This window comes from Tigriopus californicus, chromosome 2 (genome assembly GCF_007210705.1).
Source record: "Tigriopus californicus strain San Diego chromosome 2, Tcal_SD_v2.1, whole genome shotgun sequence".
Lineage (NCBI taxonomy): Eukaryota > Metazoa > Arthropoda > Copepoda > Harpacticoida > Harpacticidae > Tigriopus > Tigriopus californicus.
Genome location: NC_081441.1, coordinates 2,726,120 through 2,749,916, shown reverse-complemented (window position 1 = coordinate 2,749,916; position 23,797 = coordinate 2,726,120). Strand labels below are relative to the sequence as shown.

The 23,797-nt window shown below is 40.1% G+C and overlaps 3 protein-coding genes across 3 annotated transcripts; all 3 read right to left on the bottom strand.

Annotated features, from left to right (window-relative positions):
- Positions 1–130: 130 nt before the first annotated feature.
- LOC131892675 (conserved oligomeric Golgi complex subunit 7-like) lies at positions 131–20,443 on the bottom strand. Its single transcript, XM_059242499.1, has 11 exons — positions 20,316–20,443; positions 20,150–20,239; positions 6,685–6,939; positions 5,967–6,128; positions 3,811–4,089; positions 3,477–3,690; positions 3,175–3,405; positions 2,773–3,114; positions 2,401–2,702; positions 1,891–2,059; positions 131–405 (listed from the first exon to the last, which is right to left on the bottom strand). Exons 1-11 carry the CDS (start codon positions 20,316–20,318, stop codon positions 233–235), a joined length of 2,220 nt encoding a protein of 739 aa, XP_059098482.1. The 5' UTR covers positions 20,319–20,443; the 3' UTR covers positions 131–232.
- LOC131892677 (ceramide synthase 6-like) lies at positions 12,338–15,263 on the bottom strand. The gene has a single exon (XM_059242502.1). The coding sequence runs from the start codon at positions 13,651–13,653 to the stop codon at positions 12,598–12,600; it is 1,056 nt and encodes a 351-aa protein (XP_059098485.1). The 5' UTR covers positions 13,654–15,263; the 3' UTR covers positions 12,338–12,597.
- On the bottom strand, positions 15,596–19,831 carry LOC131892676 (cytochrome P450 315a1, mitochondrial-like). The gene has a single exon (XM_059242500.1). It carries the CDS (start codon positions 17,324–17,326, stop codon positions 15,830–15,832), a length of 1,497 nt encoding a protein of 498 aa, XP_059098483.1. The 5' UTR covers positions 17,327–19,831; the 3' UTR covers positions 15,596–15,829.
- Positions 20,444–23,797: the final 3,354 nt, after the last annotated feature.

Genomic DNA, 23,797 nt, shown 5'->3' with positions numbered 1-23,797 from the left:
GGCAAATAATCGCCCAGTTGTCCTTAGCGCCAAACCGGTCTTTTGAGAAAAAATTTGCCTCAATAAGATGAAGGCAAACCACTGCAAAAACGCAAGGTCTTGGTTCTTTTCAAGTATTGAACAAACGAAATATTCTTCATAAGGCACACTTTATTAACAAATCAACACTTTTAACAAAACTGATGATATCACTAAATAAGGAAACGCAAGAACACGGAAGTGAGGGGACATGTTATTTGGTATTGCCCAGGTTTCTCATTTGTCTGATGGTGGACACCATTTTTTGAGGACATCCCGTGGAAGCCACCCAATAGTCCTTGGCAGGCAACTTCAACAGGGTCAGGATGTTTTTCAAGCCATCCGAGAGACAATGGCCTAAATCCTCCAAGATGTCACCCAGATAGGCTGTAAAAATACAGAGACAAAATTATTTTGGTCATGAGTATCATGAAGCATATCAAGGTGGGGGAAAATTTGGCTCTTCAATTGACTTGAAGATTGGTTTGGGTGCTTTAATTCAAAAACATTTGTTTAGGCGAGCTCCTTAATAATAATTGATCCCAGAATGGGCCCCAAATCGCCATATGCGAACACAATTGAATTGACATTCATGCACCTTTGATATATATCCAATGAGACATGCTTCTCGCAATAAATACATTTTAACAATAATAATAATAATAAACTTTATTGCGACTCTTGGTCACGTCAGATTGTAAAATGTATAATTATAAACTGTATGTATAAATATCATATATAAAAATTGATTGATAAAAGAATAAAATGGTCAAGACTGATCAAATAGTTGACTAGAAAGTGATATCACAATAGCCCCTTTACGCTGCACGAATTATGTTTTACGTTCTGCACTTCAGAGGGCGCTTTGTCATTCAGCCTGTGCCAAATAAATGGCCGATTGGGCGAATTCCTTTACATTGAATTATAATGCGTTTGTGTTGTTTTTGGCTAATTCTATCAAAATCTTATTCATAATTAATGCCCCGGGTCACATAATGTCAGGAAAAGAAATTGCGTTCAAGGCAAGGCAAGAGCAGTTTATTTAGCAATCTACCGTGCGTCTTCCCGTTTTCTTTGGGCTGTGTGATGTGGCAAATAAGGGCCCTTATGAGTATGACTAGAATTGGTTCAATGCACATGAAAAAAGGTAAGAGGTGAGTTACAGATAGTACAAAGACAGGTAGGTAGAGGTAAGTGATGAAAATCTTGGTTATTGCAGTAGAGTGGATGGGCCAGATTGAACAGATCCTTTGTCAACTCCCGTCGCTGATGGCATTTGGCTGGGAGACGGACAAAGGTACGTGACCGCCAATACTCCGAAGGGATGTCGGGCCAAGGACGATAAGGTGTTAGTAAGTCCTTGACCGGGAAGGACAACTTATGTCCGGACATCACCTCCGGAAAGGTCAGGTTTCCAAGACTGTTGGACACTAACCTTGCCAGCCCGATGGTGAGGGGCTCGGTTTCGCATAGAAAATGCGTCCATGCATTATTGGCATATTGGGGCACGCACAATAGGTATTGTTTGAGGAACTTGGTGAAGGTGGCATCGGCGGGTTTGAGGGTGGATTGGGCCGAGTTGGGAATTAACCCTGAACATTTAGCGAACTTCAATTTCGTAATCATGAATAAAAGTGTGCAATCTTGCGGAAAATTGGAATGTTACAATCTTTTCACGAGCTCATCAGAATAGGTCATAATATCAGAAACCCTTCGAAAAACATTTAATCGGTGGATTAGGAATGAGAGATGTTAATGACTATGCAAACAAAAGAAGACTTCCTCCTCCTCCTCCTCCTCCTCCTGTTTCATTGAATGTCAAATGTCTAAATCACAAATGAATACAAATGACAAAACAAAAGAAGACCTTACCAACATCACATGCCAATTGCTTCGTAGAATTCGTTGACAGTGTGGGAATCTTGAGAATCACACCTTGATAGGTATCACAACTGGCTTGAGTGATGCAGGCCAGGATGAAATCCGCGGGATTTTGCTCGCAATTCTCACCAATCCCAGAACAATAGGGGAATACTCTTTCCTAAACATTCAAAGTATGAAGTTAAAAAGGACATAGCAACGGAAATCAAACACAAATATAATGCCAAAAATCTTTTGAAAATTATTTGGAGGCGTTTCGTTTCCGCCAATGGGAAATATTTTCCTTTGCTTAACATTTTCAATTGACATGAATCACATCATTTTGTTATTCGATTTCGCATATTTTTGTAATATGACATAAAATATCGAAGGGAATATTGGTACAATTTACGTGATTGTCACCAAAATAACGCAACCTCCAATGGAGAAGTTGGCCAAACCACAATGGACGAGACAGGCTTAACAATAATGGAAGAATGGAAACTATCCGTAACTTCTAACCTGAAAGGCTCGGGCCAAGGCCGGGTTTTCATTAGTCATGTATGGCTCCAAATGTTGAGGGAGGGTCATGAGATACTGTCCAATTTGTGTGATGTACTCATGAGGTGAGAAACTGAAATCCGGCATATCTTGTTCGGTGGAATCCGAACCCGCGGAGGCGGACTTCCACAACTCTAAATCCGACACCATGTTCAACTCCTCTTGAATGGGATGGAAAATGATCGTGAACGTAGTAAGTTGAAGCTCCGCGCACACCTTGGACACCAACTTGAGGCATTTGGCCAAGATCGGGTAATTCGATCCTGCAAATCAATATCAAATGGTATGTTTTTGAGGATGTCTGGATCAGATGGAACTTGACCCATCTCTCACCTTGCTTGACTTTCTCGTAAAATGTGTCTAGTTTGAGCATTGCTCCACTGTCTAGAAGGAATAAGTGGAACTGCTCGAAGGCACTAGGATGGCTATCGTGGGACGAGCCGAGGAACACTTTGGTTCGTTCCAGGAAATCAATGGACAACGTGATATCCAGTTGTTCCAAGTGTAATAATAGATCTCCTACAGCTTGATTCAAGGTCAAACTGTTCTGGAAAATGGCCCAGGAATGAGAAGAGGTCTTCCGCTTGTCCAGCCTTCGCATCAAGCTTGTGAAACGGCTCAAATATGAGCTCAAACCATCTTCCAGAGTGCCCACCAAGGCCGGATAAGCACAACCTAAAACCGTTCAGGGATAGTTATGTGCTTTTTATTTGAAGTGAAGTACTCGGAACCAACCTTCAGTGAGGTCACAACATCGTCTGGAGGCCTCGGTGAAGGCTTCCATTAACTTGTTAACGGATCCAGTCACATTTCGGAGCTCATCAATGATGTCTTTGGAAGTCTGGGTATTGGATTCCAATTCCAATTGGAGCCTAGTCGCTTCGTATTGGCCATATTTGGCTGTGTGCAACTTAAATGGCTGGAAGAGGAGCTGGCCCAATTCACGACTAGAGGCATCGTTTTCACCTGATATGAAACGAATAATAATGAACAGATGGAAAGATGGATCACTCCAAGCAAGAATAGAATAAGCTCACCTTGGCCTAAAAGCTCCTCGAGAAAACGGCAATGTCTACTGATGGCTTGCTTCACTTGTATCAAATAACCCAAAGTATCATCCGAGTGTTGTTTCAAACTGGATTCCAGACAGAAATCCATCTTTGGATCAAGTCCGGAATAGACTTCCACCAAAGTTTGGATCATGTTCTCCGACGGATTCTCACTCGGGAACACGTTTTTGAACCATTGGAACTGAAAATATATCCTACTTGAAGACCTGTTTGTTTTTTAAAGGCCTTGTCGAAGCCTTGCCGAAGCTTGTTTCATGGAGAGAGCCTGTTTTTTTATAAGCCATTCCCTGGCAATTCATACCTGACTCCCAAGGGTCTGCTCCAATTGCGAAAAAAACGTTTCACACCACTCCAGAGCACCTAGATGCTGATTGTCCTCCACGATCCTTTCCCAATCCTTGATCAATCTGGCCTTCAGACATTTGCGGAAATACTTCAACAACTGTGAGCCCCTCTCCATGCCATTGAATATTTGGACAAAGAATTTGGCTTTGACCTCGTCGGAGGAGTTAAAGGCTGCCACCACTTGGGGACTAGCCAGAGCCTCCAAACGATTCTTCAAGCTTTCCACATGACAGACCTAAATCATTCATGTTCAAGTCATCTTCCACTTTGTGCCGATCATGATGGTGTGAATATTGATAATAAACATTCATTTCTATGATCATGGAAAGTTAGCCAGATTTTATTATTCAATTCAGCGGACTCAATGAAATTCCATCGACCAATATGCTTCAACTTGAAATATTGTTCGTCTGGTAACTTAATGATGTAGATCGGATACACAATGTAGTGATTGTCATTGAATTTGCTCTAACATTTTGAGAGTAAGATAAATTTTCAAAGTCCCCTTGATTAAGAGAGCCCTAGCATGCTAAAAGGAGTATAAGGGAAGTTGCAATTTTCAAACATGTTCAAATCACCGTCGGGTTGGAAAAGATTTAAGGCTGCAATTTCGGAAACATCAGTCAGTCCATAGGGTTGCTCAAAACATTCAATTGCGTTCCTCACTTTTCCCATCTTTTTGCATCACGCATATTTTCGGGCTTACATTTTGGCGGAATTTGATCTTTCTTGTTATTTTTCACGTTGACCCATGCCAGTTTTTTTATCACTTAAGGTTTCAGCTTTTTTAGCTTTCAAAAGCAAAGTTTTTAAATCATTTGCTTTTTTGCTTTTTTCATTTATTCACAAGCCTAATTAATGAAAATCAAGAGCACAATTAGCTAGTAATTACTTCGAAATTATGATCGGATCGATTTAACCGCTTCTTAGTTATATCGGATCCAATGGCCTAATTTTCATCGTTTTTAGCTTTTTTTTTGAAAATTATGCAATAAAAAGAAAAAGTAAGCTTTTACCTTTTTGATGTTGAAAATCTATATCAATTCTTTGGGAACTGAAGTTAAGATACAACCGGGGCATTTTGGAGCTAAAAACGATGAAAGTTAGGCCATTGCGAAGCGATTAAATAGATTCCATCATTATTTGTAAATAAGTGTTAACTAAGTGTGTTCCCAATTTTCGTTAATTAGGCTTTCAAAAATCTTAGTTTTTATGCTGTTTTTTTGGTTTCAAATCTTTTATGTCGGCTAGATTTCCATAAAGCAATAAAACCAAAGTTTTAAAGGGTAGTTGGACCGCTGTGTTTTTGTAACCTTGTGCGATGCCGCTCCTTCCCCCTCTCCCTTTTGTGATTTGGCTGTCTAGTATACCGTAGGTGAGAAATATACCCACCCGAGGTAAGAAATAGCCCTATCTATAATAATTTAATGGAAAAGAGTCTTTTTGTTTATGATTATGTAAAAAAACGAGCAAAAAATATTGGCACATTTTATAGGTATTCTTCAAATAGTAGCTCAGCATCATTTCATATTTCATGAGACTGCTATTTGGGCGGCAATTACAGCCTATACGCGACGACTCAGGGCAGTGGACAGTGGACCCAATTAAAGCCAACACTTCGCTCGTTCTTTTGTTAATAATGAACACAGCGATCCGAACAACCAATAGCGTAAAATTGAAATATAATGCTTAGTTTATTCCACTGAATATTTAAATATCGTGTGGCCCATACTACCTTACTTTGACCACCTCTTCTGAGTTTCTTGAGTTAGGTTCTGGCCTAAATTTGGACATGTAGTTGATGCAGAAAATTGTTTCGATCCCATTTAGTGCTAATTCTGGAAAATGTTAATGATTCAAGAGAGAAGAAATTTTCGTTCCGTCTAAGGTCCTTAGAACAAGAAATTTGTAGTTGAGCCAATATTGACTGACCGATGGACTTCAGGAATATATACAAAAATTCAACGTGTGTTTACATTTGGGTTTTAATGTCATTTGCGTTGTAAACAAGATGACTACCAATTGTATTGATGATAATCATTTATTAGTATTAGTAGTGGCCTCATTCTGCTTATATTTAATCACACACACATTTACCCAATTTTAACCTACCCTGTCATCGTAGTCCGGGACATGGGAAAGAATCTTCAAGGAAGCCTGAATCCCGCAGAGCTTCTCCGAGATCACTTCGATCTCCCCGCTGTCCAAAGCGTCCTCGATCTCAGCTGATAGGGTCGTCCAATTATCCGCCTCTTTCAAGGCTGTACTTGTCATCTAAAGAAGGAAAGTAACATATTCTACGCCTCGTTGGAACTTCATGTTCTTCGTCAATAAGGTAGATTATCGATATTAGGTTGTCATGTATTGATGTACTTTAAGAAATGTGAGGTTGTTTAGACTTTCAATCCATTATTACAGATGAATTCGTTGAACCATTAGCTAAGTATTGTTATGTTTCTATTATGAAAGCAGTGTTATTTACTTTTAATTTTAAAACTTAATCAGAAACAAGAGACTTTTTTTTCTATAGCAGGTCATGATTAAACTAAAGTTCATCCCTGTTTCAGCGACAATAACCTATTTTTGAAAGGGAAAGGTGTTTTCTGTAGATTAAGGGAGGATATTGAGGCTGAAACACACGGAAAGTCCACCTTTTAAGTAGCTTTTTTGACCTTAGAAAATGTTGCCAAAAATTCCAAGACCCAAGATCCAAAAAGAAAAAAAAATCGTGCTCCATGTCAATTTTCTGCATTTTAATTTTGAAGTATGAAAAATAGATTTTAAAGAATTATGTACTGTATTCCCTTTAACCGTTCAAGGTAAAACTCACCAGAATTCGCCCTTTCAGTTTATCCAACTTGACGAGAGTCTCCATGGATGTCCCAGTTTCGCGATTGACTCGATCAATTTCCGTTTGCACCGTGGTCATTTTGGTTTGGAGAATAGTAGCTTCATTTTGTAAGGATTCAATTTCTCGGACGATTTTGGGTATGTTTTGAACCACCGCGTCCGATTGGTCCTCGATTGAAGTGTTTAACTTGGATATCAGAAGTTGGAGCTTCATTACAAGGTTTGATGCGTATTGCTGAAAGCGTTATGAAAGAAAGACTTACAAGTGACTACATGTATGTTCAATCGAACTGTTTTGACCATAGCGAAAGATTCGACATCATTACCAATGGTTAAAATAATTGCCAGGTTAAAGATTGTACAAAGTTAAGGTATTTTCGTTCGTGTGCATGTTTCCAATTGGCAATGTCCTTCATGTCTGGTATTAATTTGCTTCTCCATCTTTGGAGGTACGTAGTTGGCGTTCAAAACTTCCCTTGAAAAAAGGTCAGGGAGGAGAATGGAGCAAGGGGTCTTTTTTTGGGAGGAAACTGGGCTAACCACTACACCAGGTTTGAAAATGTTTCTATCACGCAAAAAAAGTCAAATTTAAGACATTAGTTCCTATTCGTGTTAAGATAAATCGATGGTATAAGAAGAGTTTTGGGCCTACTATGCCGGTCTTCACTAGTGTTAAAGTATGAGGAAAAAGGAACCATTGACTCTCATCCTAAAAATCTGAATATATTCTGAAATCTATGTTTTGCTTTACAAATTATTGGCCTGAGGAATTACATACTCATGAATAGGAAGGGGCAAAAATTGCATTAAAGACTTTTAGAGACAAAAAGTTGCTAAAAGCTAAGCCTGAAGGTCCAAAAAATATGTGCTAAAAATGCCGAAAACATAACAGGTGCGCAGAAAATCAACAAAGAAGGCATAGTATTCAAATCTAATTTTTCAAAGTAATGCCAATTTGCAAGGTGTTCTTGTAAAAAGCCAAGTTTTGCCACAAGCTCGGACAAAATTGACATAACTTTGGTTTAAATGAGGTCGGTGAATGGTTCCCCTTGACTAATTTTCTTTTTTTTCCGGCAATAAATCTGCACTGTTGACCTAATTGAAGAAGGAATGGCACTTATCTCTTTCAAAAAGGGAAATTAGCTAGCCAGGAGAAAGCAAGGAAAGCAACAATAGTGCGTTTGGGGGGCTACTTAGCTTGTCTCTTTGGACTTGAAAGTGGACTTCACTGTTTTGACTTGTTTCTCAATCATGGTGTGGCGCCCATGACAAAAATATGGTGAACTATTTTTAGCCCTCATACCTTTTTCTGACGTCAATTGTTCAAAATTCTGCTTTTCACATATTTATTTCAGCGTTAACCTTTGATTTAAACTTTGTAATGAATTATAACGCCAAGAAACTAAAAATTTCAACCAAAACACTATTTTTGGGGCAATTAAGGCTTAAGGCTAAAAAATAGTGGGATTTAGGGACCAAAATTCTTTTTACAGAATACGCCCCTCTCCAGTCATGAAAGATTTGATTTATGAAGATGCAAACCCTAAAACTAGTTGCTGACAGTACCTATCTCCTGATCAAAGTATTCCTGAAATAAAATCTATCTATTTACTATGGTTATAACAAAAAAAAAAACGAAGTATAGAATCCCGATATAGTAACACTTCTTAAGAAAACAAATCTGTGCTTTTCTCCTGAAACAATCAAGAAAAACTTGAGCTGTTGAATTTCTTTGGGAGGTCGAATCCCGGAAACTACTCAAGTAAAAAGACACTTCAGGAAACATTTTTTTTCAAGCTAATCCGACCAAAGAGCAGAAAAGTATGTATATATTCAAGTATTGACACAATTAATTATGTTTGAGTATTAATCTTGCTTATTGCACTCATTAGTCATCAGTATCATAACTACTGAGTCATAATTTAATAGAAGAAGCCGAGTTCGGTTATAGAAACAGTCCGGATGTAACAACCTTTTTTTCGTGATTCCTTGGAGGGTTCTATATCCGGATTTCAAGGTTTAAACCTTGTTCTCAGAAAAAAGGCATATTCAAGTTTGACGCTAAAACTCCTATTGAATTAATATTTACTCCTTACTCAACTATCATTTTCCCATTCTATCGTAAAATGCTTGACGGCTTAAATTTTTGAAGTAAAAATATCATGATGGTTCTGATATTGTGGAAGGGAGAATATTCGTAGTTTGGAGCACCCATCATCAGATAGCAAACACAACTTGAATCAACTTGAGCTAAGGCAAAAGTCGTTTTTTTTGTTTGTTTTTTTCACAGTTTTGGAGGAGTTGGAGTAAACATTTTATCAATGTCATGAGTACCATCAAGTGAATGAAGTCGGCGAGACTTGAAATTGGGCACATTTAGTACACTAGCCAGTGGGACTGATGCTTCTTCTCTCTTTAGAACTATAATATAATTTAGTGAGGAACGTAGGATATATACATTTGATCAAGCAAGAAAATCAAAATATTAAATAACAATAATCTTATAGGGCTGTAGATTGCTAGTCACTGGATGTCAGACCATTGAAGATGAGACAAAAAAAGAGTAAACACAAGTTTGTTATAAATTTCTACTGTGAAGCTGAATCTGCATCCATGGAACAGAGCTACTACAGACGATTGAAGGCAGCGCCTCTACAATCAGAAACCATACCCTCACAGCCATTCAGCTGTCATCCATTGGCTATTCAGACATTAAGACAAGCCCTGGTACCAGCAAACAAACTTGCCTGCCAATGCCAGTGATGCAAAATTGGCGTTTCAAACTGGTGTTAACGAAGCCGACCTTTCCTCATATAGTAATGTAAAAGAAGGGTCAGCTTCTCAAAAACGTGTTTGAAGCCCTAAGCTTTGCTTCACTGACATTGGTACCAGCAAACAAACGAATCTGCCAGAGCTTGCCTAGATATCCCCATAAAAACTGGTCTGCCTGACTCACTGGCTGCGCACTCTCTTGGCCTTTCTTCCTCTGTGGTAGGACGACTTACCACTCTGTCAACTGAACAGTACAATAAACCGGTTTGCGAACAATTCCCAGGAGATCATTCATCGTACTGTTTAACCAAACGTACAGTGTCTAGAAATATATATGCATAGGTTTGATTAATATGATCTAGAGGTTCTATGGCCCTCCAAAGAAGCCCTCTTCAATGAACGCTTATACAACGGCCATTAGTCACGTTCAATAATTAATCAAGTGCGTTTGGGTTTATGGCTCGCCATGCAAATGTATATCGTGGTCTATTTGTCACCTTGACAGTGAGCGCCTTTAGTAAAGGTTAACCACCAAAATCACAATTAGTTTTCCTTTGGTGCATGTTGTTTGACGGCAATCTGTTGGAACTACGATTGAAGTCACAAAAGTTCATTCATCACTCTCTTGCATGATCGGACTGTTTGATGAGTTTTTCATCCATTCGTCTTCCGAGTCGTTTGCTACTCCCTTTCAAAGATAATTAATAGGTTCTTTCGTACTTTCAGATATTTTGAGCGCTGCAAGATACCAAGTTATCCAAGTGACTAGGGGCCTTGCAATGTAAAATAAAAATGTGGCAGAGTTATCTGCTTAGTTAGTGATGGACTCTTTAAAAACTTAAACGACGTATCAAAACTGACCAAATGTATTGGTTCAGTATGTTACTATTTCATAAAAGTTAATTAAAATAAACTCGTACACTAGGCAGAATTGGTCTAACATTTCCAGAAAGCTCTCCAACAAAAACTGATAAATCGCACCTTAAAGGGCAGATTGTAAACCAAAGTGGGGCCACAAAAAAATAAAATTTAAAAAACTTACAGATTCAAGAATGCTCAGTAATTTTCTTGCATTTGCAAATTTTGCAATTCTATCCGCAAACTTGGGTACTTCGCAAAGCACCAAAGTACTACATAATTTACTATGCAATTTTACTTGTATCTATATTAGGTGGAAATCTGAATCTTTTTGTCCTTGTGAAATCAGGTCATTTTGGGGAAAGTTCAAGTATATAAGCATGATAACAGCCGCCTACATAGATATGCCCTTTTTCAGTATTTGATTGAGATAGCTCTGACAATCCTCCATTTTTTCAATTTAGCTTCCTTATCTTGTTTTTCATTTTAACATTGAGCACATTTTAAAGCTCGCTAATAATAATCTTACATACATGAAAGGAGATTTCATAAGCAGTTAGCCACCAAAAAACCCGCAACTTTTTACGTTTTGGCCCAATTGCTTTCCTCATTTTTAACCATTCAGAGTAATTTTGAGACTTAAAAACTTCATTCGATCATAGCCTGGGTGGGGGTAGTAATTTGATGGCTTGACGTCTGTCCAGCGACACATGTTGATCAATCTAAAATTGAAACCTGCATTGAAATTTGAGTTCAGATATACGTAGCTGAAGAAAACTTAACAGACACAAAGAAAGACATGTTTCCTAAAAAAACATTAGGTCACGTGGACAAAAGTCGTACCTTTGCATTTTTTTCTGTTTAACTCTTTGCTCGGAGGAAGTTCTTGTCGGACGGAATGTTCAGTTGAAATGTTACTCGTGTATCAAAAAGTAATAACGTAGATAAAGATCGTTTCAAAAACACCACAGTGAGTAAAACTGAGTGAGTAGTGCATTAAATGTTAACATACCAAAAACTGATGAGGCATCGCACAAATAGACGACGAGCAAGACACGATTCTTGCTGCACATACATGTAAAACAGATTTGGATATACTTACACTTTGTTTGCTCCATGCCTCTACTTATGATCATGATCTTTTAAGCCTATATAGCGCTAGTTTTTAGTTTTTATTCGTACAAATTACATTTTTTTCCCCCGATTTTGCTGAATCAGCAAGTTATCAAATGAAGGAAAATCACCTTTGAAGAAAATTCCCTAGCAGGCACTTAATGTGCGTTCTTAAAGCGAACTTTTCAAGAATAACAGAAAAAGCTCTAAAGCTCAAAAAGTGTGATTTGTCATTCCTTTCTTTGATTTGACTAGTTATCGCATTTGTCAATAAGTGGTTTATAAAAATTGGTCTTCGCTGAAGCAGGTGGTCAAACTCCAATTTAACACGATCGATTCCACCAACCTCTTTCTTAATAATATGTTATAAGCTCGTCTGTCCACTACTTGTAACACAGAAGTATCAAATACGACCTGAAGCAACCGGGAAAAAACGGCTTACGAGTCTTTAAGTAAGGCCCGTGAAGAAATTCTTTCGACGAATGGGCCTCGTACTTATATTTCCTTTGACAAAGTGTGGATAGCGATCTATTAATACCTGAAGATGACGAGCCCTGACGACCCTGAAAGTAATAATTCTCGACGCCCGAAAGAGAATTGGAACAATCGAAGTTGGGCCAAATATTGACTCAGCTGACCTGTCCACAAACATTTTCCCAATGTACAAACTCATCCCAAGGTTACATTTGGCGTAATCAACCAAGGTCTCGGAATCAGATCTTCATGTTTTTTTGTGTATTTCAAAGCCTCATTTGGCTCAATTTAAACATAAAAAGCATGTCGTTTTCACCTTTTAAGTTGACTTAGGAATGTCCAAAGTATTTTTTCCAAAGTTTGACCCGAGTTCTGTCTGTCGTCCTAAAGTAGTTGATCTAGTGATTCATAAGACCTTTGACTGTTTATACTGAGATCGCCTCACTTGCTGGCTAGTCTCAATGGCTTTATTCGCGTGACTCCTAATGGCGTTGTTTGACTTAAGTACACTTCACAATCGGGGTTTTATAAAAATGAGTGCATACTATTACAGCCAGAACATAATCAATGCTCGTTAGCGTGCTTTAAAGTGCTTTTCAAAACATCGCAATTGAGCTGCAGAAGGGGAGCTCACGTTCAACTATTGCATATCACTCCTGACGCCTTCTGGACTCGATCAAGTATGGGACGGAGAGTCGGACTCGTCTTCGGAGTCACTCCGCGAATCCTTACCAACGCGACCATCTGGGGCCATGAAGCCCAAATAGGCCATTTTGAATATATGGTAGGCCCAAAACAGATTCAGAATGAGCAAGATGGACAGGAGCCCACTGAAGACGTTGTAGGCGCCATAGTACTGGATAAATTGTGGTGCCTCCACCGTGATGCTATAGAGAATCCACGTGGGGAAATAACCTAGACGCGTGGCTATCCAAGAAATGGCGAAGAAGTAGAAGAAAACATCCGATGTCTTGGGGTATTTGGCGTACTTGAACGCCTTGGCGGTTTCCAAGAACACATCGGCGCAATCGTGAACCCATAGGACTAAGGTTCCCACGCGAAACAGATTGCAGATGAGCGAGAGCGACAACAGCAGGATTGTGGCCACGTGATGCGTGAACATGGCGTAGAAATCTGACCGTTTCGCATCGAAGAACTGCGAACAGAGCAAGCTCCAGTAGAATGCCAATTCGACCATGTAGTACCACCAGACATCCGTTGTCATCGGATGCAATGGGTACAGATGCCAGCAATTGGTAATGTCCCAAAACCAGCTCTTGTCCCACAGGATGATCCAACTGTAGGCGTACAAGGCCGTGTAGTACACGGACCTCCAGAAGGATTCGCAGAACTTGTCCAAAGTGCTTGGTTTGCTGGCCAGCCAGCGTTTTCGGAACCAAAGTTCCACTTCCCGTGTGGACAAATCAGTTTGCTTGGCAAGGGCGTCCACTTGTCGGCCCTCCGGTTTGCTTGTTTTCTCGTACACCTTTTCCAAGATTGGATTGGGTCGCGGTGGACGGCGAGTGTTGGCCTTCATGCCCATGCCAATTCCGATGGGTCTGGCCAGTTTCTGTTCTATCACAAATCGAAGCACCAAAATGACTCCGGCACCAAAGAGGGGATACCACAGATCGCTAATTTTCCTAAAGTTGATTCCATTCCTCGTGCCCTCCAGATCACTCCATGTGACATTTGGAGGGAGCCAGAACTCGTCGTCCCATAAGGATTGCATGACTCCAAGGGACTAAAGAGTTGTTCTCGCACAACCAAGAAGACAAGACGCCAAGGACGCAAGCAAGCAAGCACTTGAAGCACTTGGGCGCTTTCTCTTCTAAACTGTCCTGGGATGGATGGTCGTGGTAAGCTAGGTGAGTCTGTCTACCTGAGACCAAATCCACGCAATCCGCTTTCCACAAAGGCACTCATTAAGGTCAACCAACGAGAGACACTGGCTTCTTCTTCTTCCTGTTCTCCGAATTTTGGGTCTCTACGAGGTTGCTTTTCAAGCAGGTTCCTTCGTGCACCCTCTACCCTCAAATTTGAATATAAAAGTAGAATCGATTTCTGAAATCCATCGAAGCACTTGATTGCTCAAATAGTACGTAAATGAATCATTATTCACTCCCGTTGTTCTCTTTCTCGTTCTGCATTTTCTGACAAATGTCGCCGCTCTTGAGGTCTGATAACAGGAGGAGCCATCTACTCGCCAGACATGATGTAGGCCATGGGAAGGATGAGGGAGGACTAGTATTGACTTTGCAAACCCTCATCAAGAGATTACAAAGCGCGCATACACACACACACACCATCCAGGTATTGGTATGAATGGCCCTTGTATCTCTCCCGAAGGTAACTGACGTTCGGACGGACGAATGAAGGAACGAACGAACGAACAAGAGACAGGGGAGAAGATTTCTACCAAGAGCACGAAGACATGAAATATCACTTCCCCCCTTTGACTAGTTTGGCTCAAAGGCCTTCTTGAGTGCTTTCAATGATTGACGTTTGGCGAGCAGCCTATATCTCCATTTACGATCATCGCATGAGGGCCACCGAAAGCACCGAAAGCACCATAAGGCTTTCCCCGTCAGGCTGCATGTAGTCGATAGTCATGACGTTCCACCAGGAGGTCCGTACATGTGATTAATCAGCTTCCTTATCTGTCTGTCACAAAAGATCCTTCCCTTGTGGAGAATGGCAGATGTTGATGAACTTCCCACAACTTTTCCACTCCTCAAGCCAACATTGTGCACTTCTTTCGAGCTTGGGATTGCGTTTTACAACATCATGGAGATGAATCCTAATTGCGGAAATCTTTGAAATTCACGGCCACACCGGTAGGAGATGAATTAAGGACTGGCCTCTCGCCAGCTATTCCATCACATGAGGCGAGTAGTAAGCCCATCGTCACAGAATTCTCGCCATGACACCACCGCCACCAAACACTGGTCTAATTCAATTCGAGGGAGGGGGCAGGGAGTCTGGAGGTGCAAGGATGGAGGCAACACGGGAATTTGGCCAAGTGCAATAAAACAATCGCTCTCCTAGTAAACAGGTTTGAGCACCGAGAGTCTCATCATCAGTTTTCGGGGCTTGAAGAATGGAGAGTCCGCACCACTCCACACCAACAGCAAGTGAACAGGACTCAAATGAAGAAGCCAGGAAAAAAGAGCTACAAGTACATACGTACATACACATTTACACAGCTTGGTTCTCTACAAGACAACGAAGATGCCATTGTTTCACCTCAAACCTTTCTGGTTGAAGCGGCCAAGAAGAACAAGCAAGCAAGACGAGCAAGAACCACTCGTTATGTGTGCACAAACCGACGGTAAACATGTGGTTGTCGCGATAGAAGAGGTGGTATCGGTGGAGGAGGTTGACAACGCAAAAAAGCGAGAGCTAGAAAAATTTCATATCTAGGCGTCAACCTCGAGCTGTTTTTACAAGTTTGTGGACCTTGAATGGCAAATTCTCAATGGCAGCCGATGACGATAATGTCAGTACATTAGCCAAACACATAAATCCTTTGAGAGCAATTCCGATAGAAAAATGTGCATGTCAATAAAGAAGCGGTACAATAGGTATAGTCAGTATGAGACCGGAAAGAAAGGGGACGGGAAGGGATTACTTGAACTAAGGGAGAAAGCCAGGAAGTGTGGAATCGACCTACCTGGAAATGAAATCAGAGGAAGTCACGTTTTCAAAAATTTATTCTCTCTTTTCATTGGAGAAAGAGGGGCTAGAAAACTCCTCACAACGCCAAGAAGTGCCCTTGCAATATTGGAGGAAGTTGGAAGGAAGCATAAAGCGTGGTTTTTTTTTTGATCAAATTGGCACAAAAGAATGCACCTGTGGACATCAGTTGTTGGTATGAACGGGATGACCTGAATGTGCTCGGAATCAAATTATAACATGGAATGCAATCTCATGTTCGCTTGTCGAAGATTTGTTTGAATGACAAGAGGTTGACTTGGCAATCCGGAGAGATCCATGGCACGTTTAGTGTCCGGATATTTGGTCATATTGGATTGCTCGAGGGACAAATTCGACGCAAGAACTTGCACCAAGGGGATCAATTGCTCCTCGGTCATTTTCAAGAAGGCACAATCGTTGATCTTGAACCCAATGGGGAGAGTCGAGTAAGAAAACCGCCAATTGACATCACGATCGTAGCAATGATCCCACCGTTCAGGCCAGAAATATTTATCACTCTGCCAGAAAAATTCTTCCTGGGCTAAAGTGAAATAGGACATGATCATTAGGTGGCCTTTGGGGATCTCCCATCCGCCAAGTTTGAGGACTTCCGTGTTCATTTTAGTCAAATACGGAGTGACAGGGAAGAAGCGAAAGGTTTCGTTGAGTAACAATCGAATATATCCGATGTCATTGGAGTTCTTGGCCAGATGCTCGGCAATGGATGTACTTGAGGACATCACATGAACTATCCACATGGCGGTTTTCATCAAGTTCACTGAAGAATTCATCAAAACATCAGCCAAGAGGCTGTTCAAATCGTCTTCGCTCCAGAGACCCGAGGCTCTCATTTGATGAACTAATCCGGATCCTCCACTTTCTCTCGTCGCTGCAGAGAATTCTCGGCCCATTCTGAGGGCCTGAACTCCGGCCTCTTTGAAGCCTTCCCAAATGCTGCTCTCCAATGCAGCTTCTTCCGGGCAAAACGACAGATTAAGGGCCACAATATTCTTCTTCATTTGCTTCAAACAGTAATGATACAATTGCGTGTCAAAGAGGTCGATGGAATCGCCAAAGAGGTAGGTCAGAGAGCTTTCGATGGCCCAGATTTCCAGATCGAAATGAGGCGTGAAGGAACCATTACGCGATTTCCACTTGTCCGTTAATCGCTGAGCAGATATCAGAGGATGCATTGGATGGTTCAGACCCGTTGGATTGATCACCAAACTCTTCAAGGCCGCTTCATTCGAGTGCCAAGCGTCGAGGTCATTCATGGACAGTCCTCTCTTGACCCCGGATTTCTCTTCAAAGAGCCGCCACATCACGGGGTAAATACACATTGGAGTGATATGGGGAGCGTGGGACACTTCCCGAACTAGATCCTTGCACCCGACCCACAGACCCTCGGAGCAGTAGCTGAAGTATTGCCGGAACAGGGGTCCCATCCGGTGGTGGCTGGCCTGATTGTGCCGATGAATGTGCGACGTGGGTGGAATCTTGGCTTCTTCCATGGTGGTCCCATCCAATACTTTCATGTAGATGATGTGGTTGGACCGGCAAAAAGAAGCACGCGGTGGTCCATGGAATAACGTTCCACGAAGGGAAAGAGTGGCTTTTAGCATGTTTGCGGGGATCTTACAAACTTGAAATTGAGAATGTTCACTGAACAATGGTTGTCCAAAGACTAAGGTCAATTTGGGGACAAACATTTCTCCGTGGGTTGTTCAGTATTTTAATCCCAGTCCCAAGAGATTGATTAACGTCAATCACTTCTCGGCGTCATCTCAACCAACTCTCCTTTTCTTTCTTTCTCTCTCTCTCTCACGTTATGGGTTTCACAGGTGATCCGAGCCAAAAGAAGAACGAGTACCAGGATTAAGATAGTTGTCGATTATTTTGGTAACCTATCAATCAATTTCTTCGGTTCGAAGTAGTTGATTACTTCACTTGTCAGGATCGGAAAGTCTTATTGAAACATAGGTGCAAAACCCTAACTCTAAGCTCTTTTGCCTTTACCGTACATACGGTAGTCTCTTCTCCACCTCTTCAAATAGTAGTAATATCTCGGATAGAAAAACCAAAAGCTCTTATCATGTTGCTGGTTTTAACTCATACGTGATCGAATCTAAGTTGGCGCCCCTTTGATGGGGTGTAAATCTCCAATGGTTTACATATGTATCGTTGGTAAGGATTATTTTTTGACTCTAGCAATCCGTAACAAGGAAGACAATTCAATCATGGTATTTTCTTGGACTTTTGAAGATATCGTCAGCCGTGAAAAAAAAGGTAACCACATTCAATTGTTTCATGCATAGCAATGGCTTTGATACTTATGAAAAGGGGTCGGAAAATAGTTGATGAATTTCGTCAAAAGAGTTTAGTTTTTCGTTTTGAAAATCAACCATACCACCAAAGTTCCGAAAACAACAAAAATACGTAATAGAAAGATGAAAAGCGGTTGTAATCTGATTGATTATTCAAATATTTTGTTTTTCCAGGCAAAAATTGCTTTATTATTGTTTTTTGTGAACTTCTTGCTCTGTGGATTGAGAGTTATAGGCTTGTCTTGAAATCAACGAAAAATCGAATTACAAAGCAGACTCATCTCTAGTACGACTTCTAAATGAGGTTCATATTTTGAAGCATCCTGAAATCATGGTCCAAGACAAATCAAACGAATAGTTTGTAAATTGAATATAATCTTTGAGTGAGAATTTTTCAATGCCAACCAACACATTCATTTCTGGGAAGAGATGGTCAAAATATAGAAACTCACTAAAACCTGGAACCATAGTGAAGCAAGATACATTCAATTTTTTTCATCCTTCAGTGGTTCAGGGAAAAATAATCCCTGAAAAACATCATTTGGAAGACAGCTCTTGTACATTTTACCAATTCATGTCGAAACCCCTTCAATTTCCCCCAAAATCCTTTGTTTTAGGTTATTTTATGGTTAAAAATCGCGAAAAATTATTTTTTGCCCCAAAATAGCAGAAATTGTTCAAAATCGAGTTCTAAGTCTTTCTCAAATACAACGTAGAACTTTTCACATTTTGCACAAGCCATTTTATCCGACGGTCGATATGTACAGCACACTTTTCTAAATCAATAGAACAATTTTGGTGGTGTTGATGCTATATTAACCCCGACTAAGATTCAGAAAAGGAATAAGGTTGAAAGATATGGCTCGGAATCTTGTAAGAAACAAATTGTTTTGCTATTTTTGTTATTTTTCATTTCTTCCGAAACATTCAACCTTGCGCAAAACCTCTGAAATATAACAACTTTCACTACTAAATCACTACTGATGGGATCAAACAAATAATCACCGGAGGTTGCGGCTAGGGCTACCAATTTACACTTTTAGTGGCATATGGCTTTACTGGGTGAATATCGGAAACCTGTTAGTTAGTCACAAAAGGTAACCCTGATTTTTCCTCTATCAAACCAGGATTACCTTTTTGGTCAAACCTAACCTTTTAGGTTACGTTGGAAACGGCGGTGCTTTGGGTTTCCGAGCTTTCTGGCGATCCTGATTTTGAAAATTTGTTTGATCCCATCACTGTAAATCACCTGTCCAGTTTCTTGTTGGAGAACACCAGTTCCAAGGATGAAAATGTACTTGCCCGCATTATCCCAAAATCACATAAAAGCTAATGAAAAGCTATCAAAGGACGACGTATATTTAGTCGTTCCATTCTATAATTTGACATTTGCAATGTCATTCTAAAATGATGAAGAGTAAAATTTTGAGTTTAAGTCTAATTTTGAACCTGACCTTGAGGGCTGGCGTTTTCATATCAAATAATGACACCTAAAGAAAGGACAGATTTTCAAGTGGAAGCAAAATAAAATACCTCGGAGCACTCCTTGATCTGTAGTGGAAGTTGCCTCCTAACGAGTCAGCAAACTTCTTTTCTTTGGCTTGGGTTTTAACGGGCTTACTAACCACTACAAGGAACGTAATACCCGGTACAATTAAAATGAAAGGTTATAATGCGTCTAAGGGTTACGGTAGAGTACAATTTAAGTTATCAGAAGCGTTAGCCGCAAAATTAATATCATTTGTCCACAATTTGGTATTTGACCACAAATGGTAACAAACAAGTAATGAGAATTTTCAGAATGGCTGAGAAATCTCGAAATGACTTATCTCTTGCTAGTTGTCCCTTCTTTGACTACTTAGTGCCAATAAAGAGAAGAGAGTTGGGTCTACTTACTCTATCAGTAAAGGTGTCGTCATGTCCTCCATTGCCAAAGCGTAAAACTAGCTGTTCAAGGATCCTGATGACAAACACCCGTGAGAACTTCAGGCGCTCAATTTTGTCCCTCCTTGAGGTAGTTGTAATTTTTTTAAATCGTATGCTTCAAATCTCACTAATAGAAGGCTCATTAGTCAAGATTATCCAAAGTTGAGTCGCTCCCTACTAAATTCGGCCCAATACCTTATAAGCTAAAGTCATTCAGCTTGTCTCTCTACATTGAATTTCATATGCTAACCTTGAGATGGTTTATTGCTAAGTATTTCTCACCTCTTTGTTTTGGATGGCTTCCGGCTGCTTGAAAGTTTGATTGATCCAATCCTTGGCGTCAAAGCTCTCGCCGGAAAAGGCTTTCAAATCCTGAAGGCAAAAAACAAATCAAAACAGATGAGTGAATACAATTGGTGGATGGTGCCCAAGTCGACGCTGGAATTACCATGTTTGTCAGGGGATTTCGGGTCCGGATTTCACTGATTCACTTGAATTCTCCACTTGAGATACTAGATATGAGTTTTGTTGACGTGACGTTTCCAAACAGCGCAACAGATAGTTATAAGATAGCGCAACCTCTTGTGTCGTAAAATGGGATTCTTCTTCTTTGCTTCTGTTGGCTAAATGAGTCGATGGGAATCTTAAGTGATTGGCATTACAAGTCAAAATATGTACGTCGCTCCTTTAGAAGGGAAAAAACTGGAGTTCATAGGTAACTTGATAGTACTAAGATATTTTTGATGGAGTGTACTTGAGTGTACCATCTGTTGACTGCTGTATCTGATTTCACGATCCTCACTTTGATTCAACAGGTACATTGTTAGCAGAGATTCAAAATATGATCTGTTTTGCCCTAAGACTATTATGGTTTTGCCCCATTGCAGAGTTGTGAGTGTTTCAAGCTTCAACTATCCAAAGAAGTAAACTAACAATTAACAGAGGAATGAAATCATGTTTCAGCATTACAAAAAATGAAACGGAGATAACCAATGAGGAAAGCAACCAGTCCTTTACTCAGCATGCACAAAAAGACAATCAACGGTTAAAGCTGTTAAAGGTATTGCCCACCTCGGGAAAGAAACAACTCTTGTGAGCAGGCTGCCACATTTTTTGTCAATTGACACACGGGCCTTCCAAAATCAATGTTTCTTTGCTTGGCACAGTGGCACATGTTCAAAGTTAATCTTTTAAAAATAGAGCTGTACTATGCGATCATTTCTTGTAGACCTATTTACCGCTACTGGAAATATAATTCACAGCACGTTATTTTTTTAATTTTTCCTTAAGTCTACATTTTTTGTAATATCTGATCCACCACCGAATTAAAGTCGGCGGATCTGCCTAAGGTCGATCAGGATATTTCCTCAAAATCTTGTTCAAGTCTGTCTCAAAGCCTGCCATTGGGTCTATGCTGAATTAAATCTTTCGCAAAAATATTGGAGGGGAGTAAATTGAACAATGAAAGGAGAGAGTGGAGGAATTCATAGCTCTAACTAGTCTGAAATCCCGAGGGCTTGAACGAACGTGCTCGCAAAATGTACATTAGGCCTCTACGGTCATTATTATTGACCCTAAAACCTAGGTTGGGACAAAGCTCATGCACATTCTGGAATACTGTACAGTCCCAATACTTTTAATCTCACCATAGGCAACACCTTTCTCATCCCTGTAATGTTTCAAGTAAAACATCGTTGGATCTGTTCAACATATCGCAAACTTGTTGAACTGATTGGAGACCAAATACGCGAAGCATATTCAAGATGTGGCTGGACAATCGATTTTTAGTGAGTTAGCATAATGAAACTGTCTCTGGACTTACATGTTCGATAAATCAAACCACAGGTTTGAAAAGTTTTCCCTCTAGTTTTCCCTTCAGTCAAATCGAAATGTTCATCAAATTTTCCATTATTGTGGAAGACTACCCCTAAACCTTTCATCATCGAAACTTGCTGAACGGTTTTTGACTCCAATATCTATGGCACCCACCCAAAAGTCATTGAACATTAAGAGTAAATTTGATCCAGGACATCTACCAGGCTACTGGGGTCTTGACCATTCTAACCAGAAACTAATGTTATATCATCAGTATGAGATGAGACACTCACATTTCCACTAAGGTTCTGATGTGAAGCTATGAATATCGATAAAGACGATGAAAAGCAGAGGACCTAATATGGAGCCCTGTGGAACACCCGAGATGTTATCTTTTAAGTCTCTAAGGGATCCCTCAACCTCAACTAATTGCTTCCTACCACAAATGAAACTTCTTACTTCCTAGCCAATCGAGAACTTTGCCTTGGATCTCAATCTCACGGACCATGATCTACCTTGTCAAAGGCCTTGGACAGGTCGAGATAGACTACATCAACGGATTAATGACTCTACAATCCCTCAATGACTGTCTCTATATACTTAATCAGTTGGGTCACCGTGCTGAAATGTCCTCTAAACCCGTGTTGGCTAAAGGGGAACTTCATGAACGTCAAGAAATTCAACAAGTTTGAACTTCATGATCTTCTTAAACGCCTTCGCAATATTTGAAGTGAGAGAAATCGGCCTGTAGTTACTGGGGAGCGACTTACCTCCCCCTTTAAAAATTGGGAAAATTGTTTGGTGCCTCCCTGTGATAACTACAAGAGCTGTAAGCGCTTACTCTTAAATTCTGTGGCGTGCTCGTACACTACTAGAGAACCGATCTCCCTGCATTTTAATCCCAGCCTGTTATCGCTTCACCGTAGACCTCTTCGTTTTAAAGTTTATTGTTGGGTTCTTGTTACCTTGGAGCCTTCTTGACGGTTTGAAACTCTTTTCGAGCAAATGTTCCCTAAGCTTCTAAAGCTTTGCTTGCGTCACATCTTATGGAAGCGTTGCGTATTCTTAACCCCTTTCTAAAACTTGGACAACAGACCACATTTAAACATTGATTTGTAACAATTTTGAGTTCGATATTCATGTTTTGTGCTGCTATTTTTTTGCATAAAAACTGTTGCTTAACCCACGGACCTGTTGATCCAACGATGCACGCACATGCAAATTCGAAAGAAATTATAATAGTGGTTAATGTTTTAGCCACACAATATTGCCAATAGTATTTACGTCTTTAAAGATCAGCGCAGATAAAAAGTTGTCTTCGTACATTGAGAGTTGATTTGTTAATGATTAATTTGATGAAATGATACTCGAAATATGATGACATGCATCAGAGATTTTCATACGCTCAAGGGAACACTTCTTTTATCACTTGATCATTTACTTCGGCCTGATACAATTCTACACGTGAAGTAGTTCAAATTATCTAAAACTTTGTCTTTCCATTCATTGCTTAAGGCCCCTCAAAAAATAATGTGTAGGATCGATTATTGGCCCAAAAGAAGAGAATAAAAGAAAGAGAGAAGATGATCGAGATATCAAAAGTGAGAGAAGCAGTAAACTATAACACACACATTTCTATTATTTTTCCATGTCGGATTGACGTTTCAGATAGTCGGAAGGAATAAGATGGGCCTTTTTTACAGTGGGCGGGGGTGAATTTACCAGGGCTAAAGAGACCAAAAAAACATCACCTCTAGGTATTAAGAACAAATACGCCAAGCTTTGATATTCATGTTCATTGCTGAAGTATATTGGCAGGAAAAAAGGTCAACTTTTTCGATTGATTGCAACTAAAATCGCTAATTTTGCGGAAATTTGGACAGAAGGCATCAAACCGTTCAAAAATGCCACAAAATGGTGCAATACTCCCAAAATATATTTATCAATTCTCTAGGGATGACTTCTAGATTCACTGACTATTGCTTACTTTTTCAGGTCTTATTTTCATTGTAAACGGCATCTAAGCTCCTTTCACTATGCACATCCGGCTATTCCACAAGTAAGATAGTCTGACTAACCAAGAATGGTCAATTTTGTACACATACCGTTTGTGAT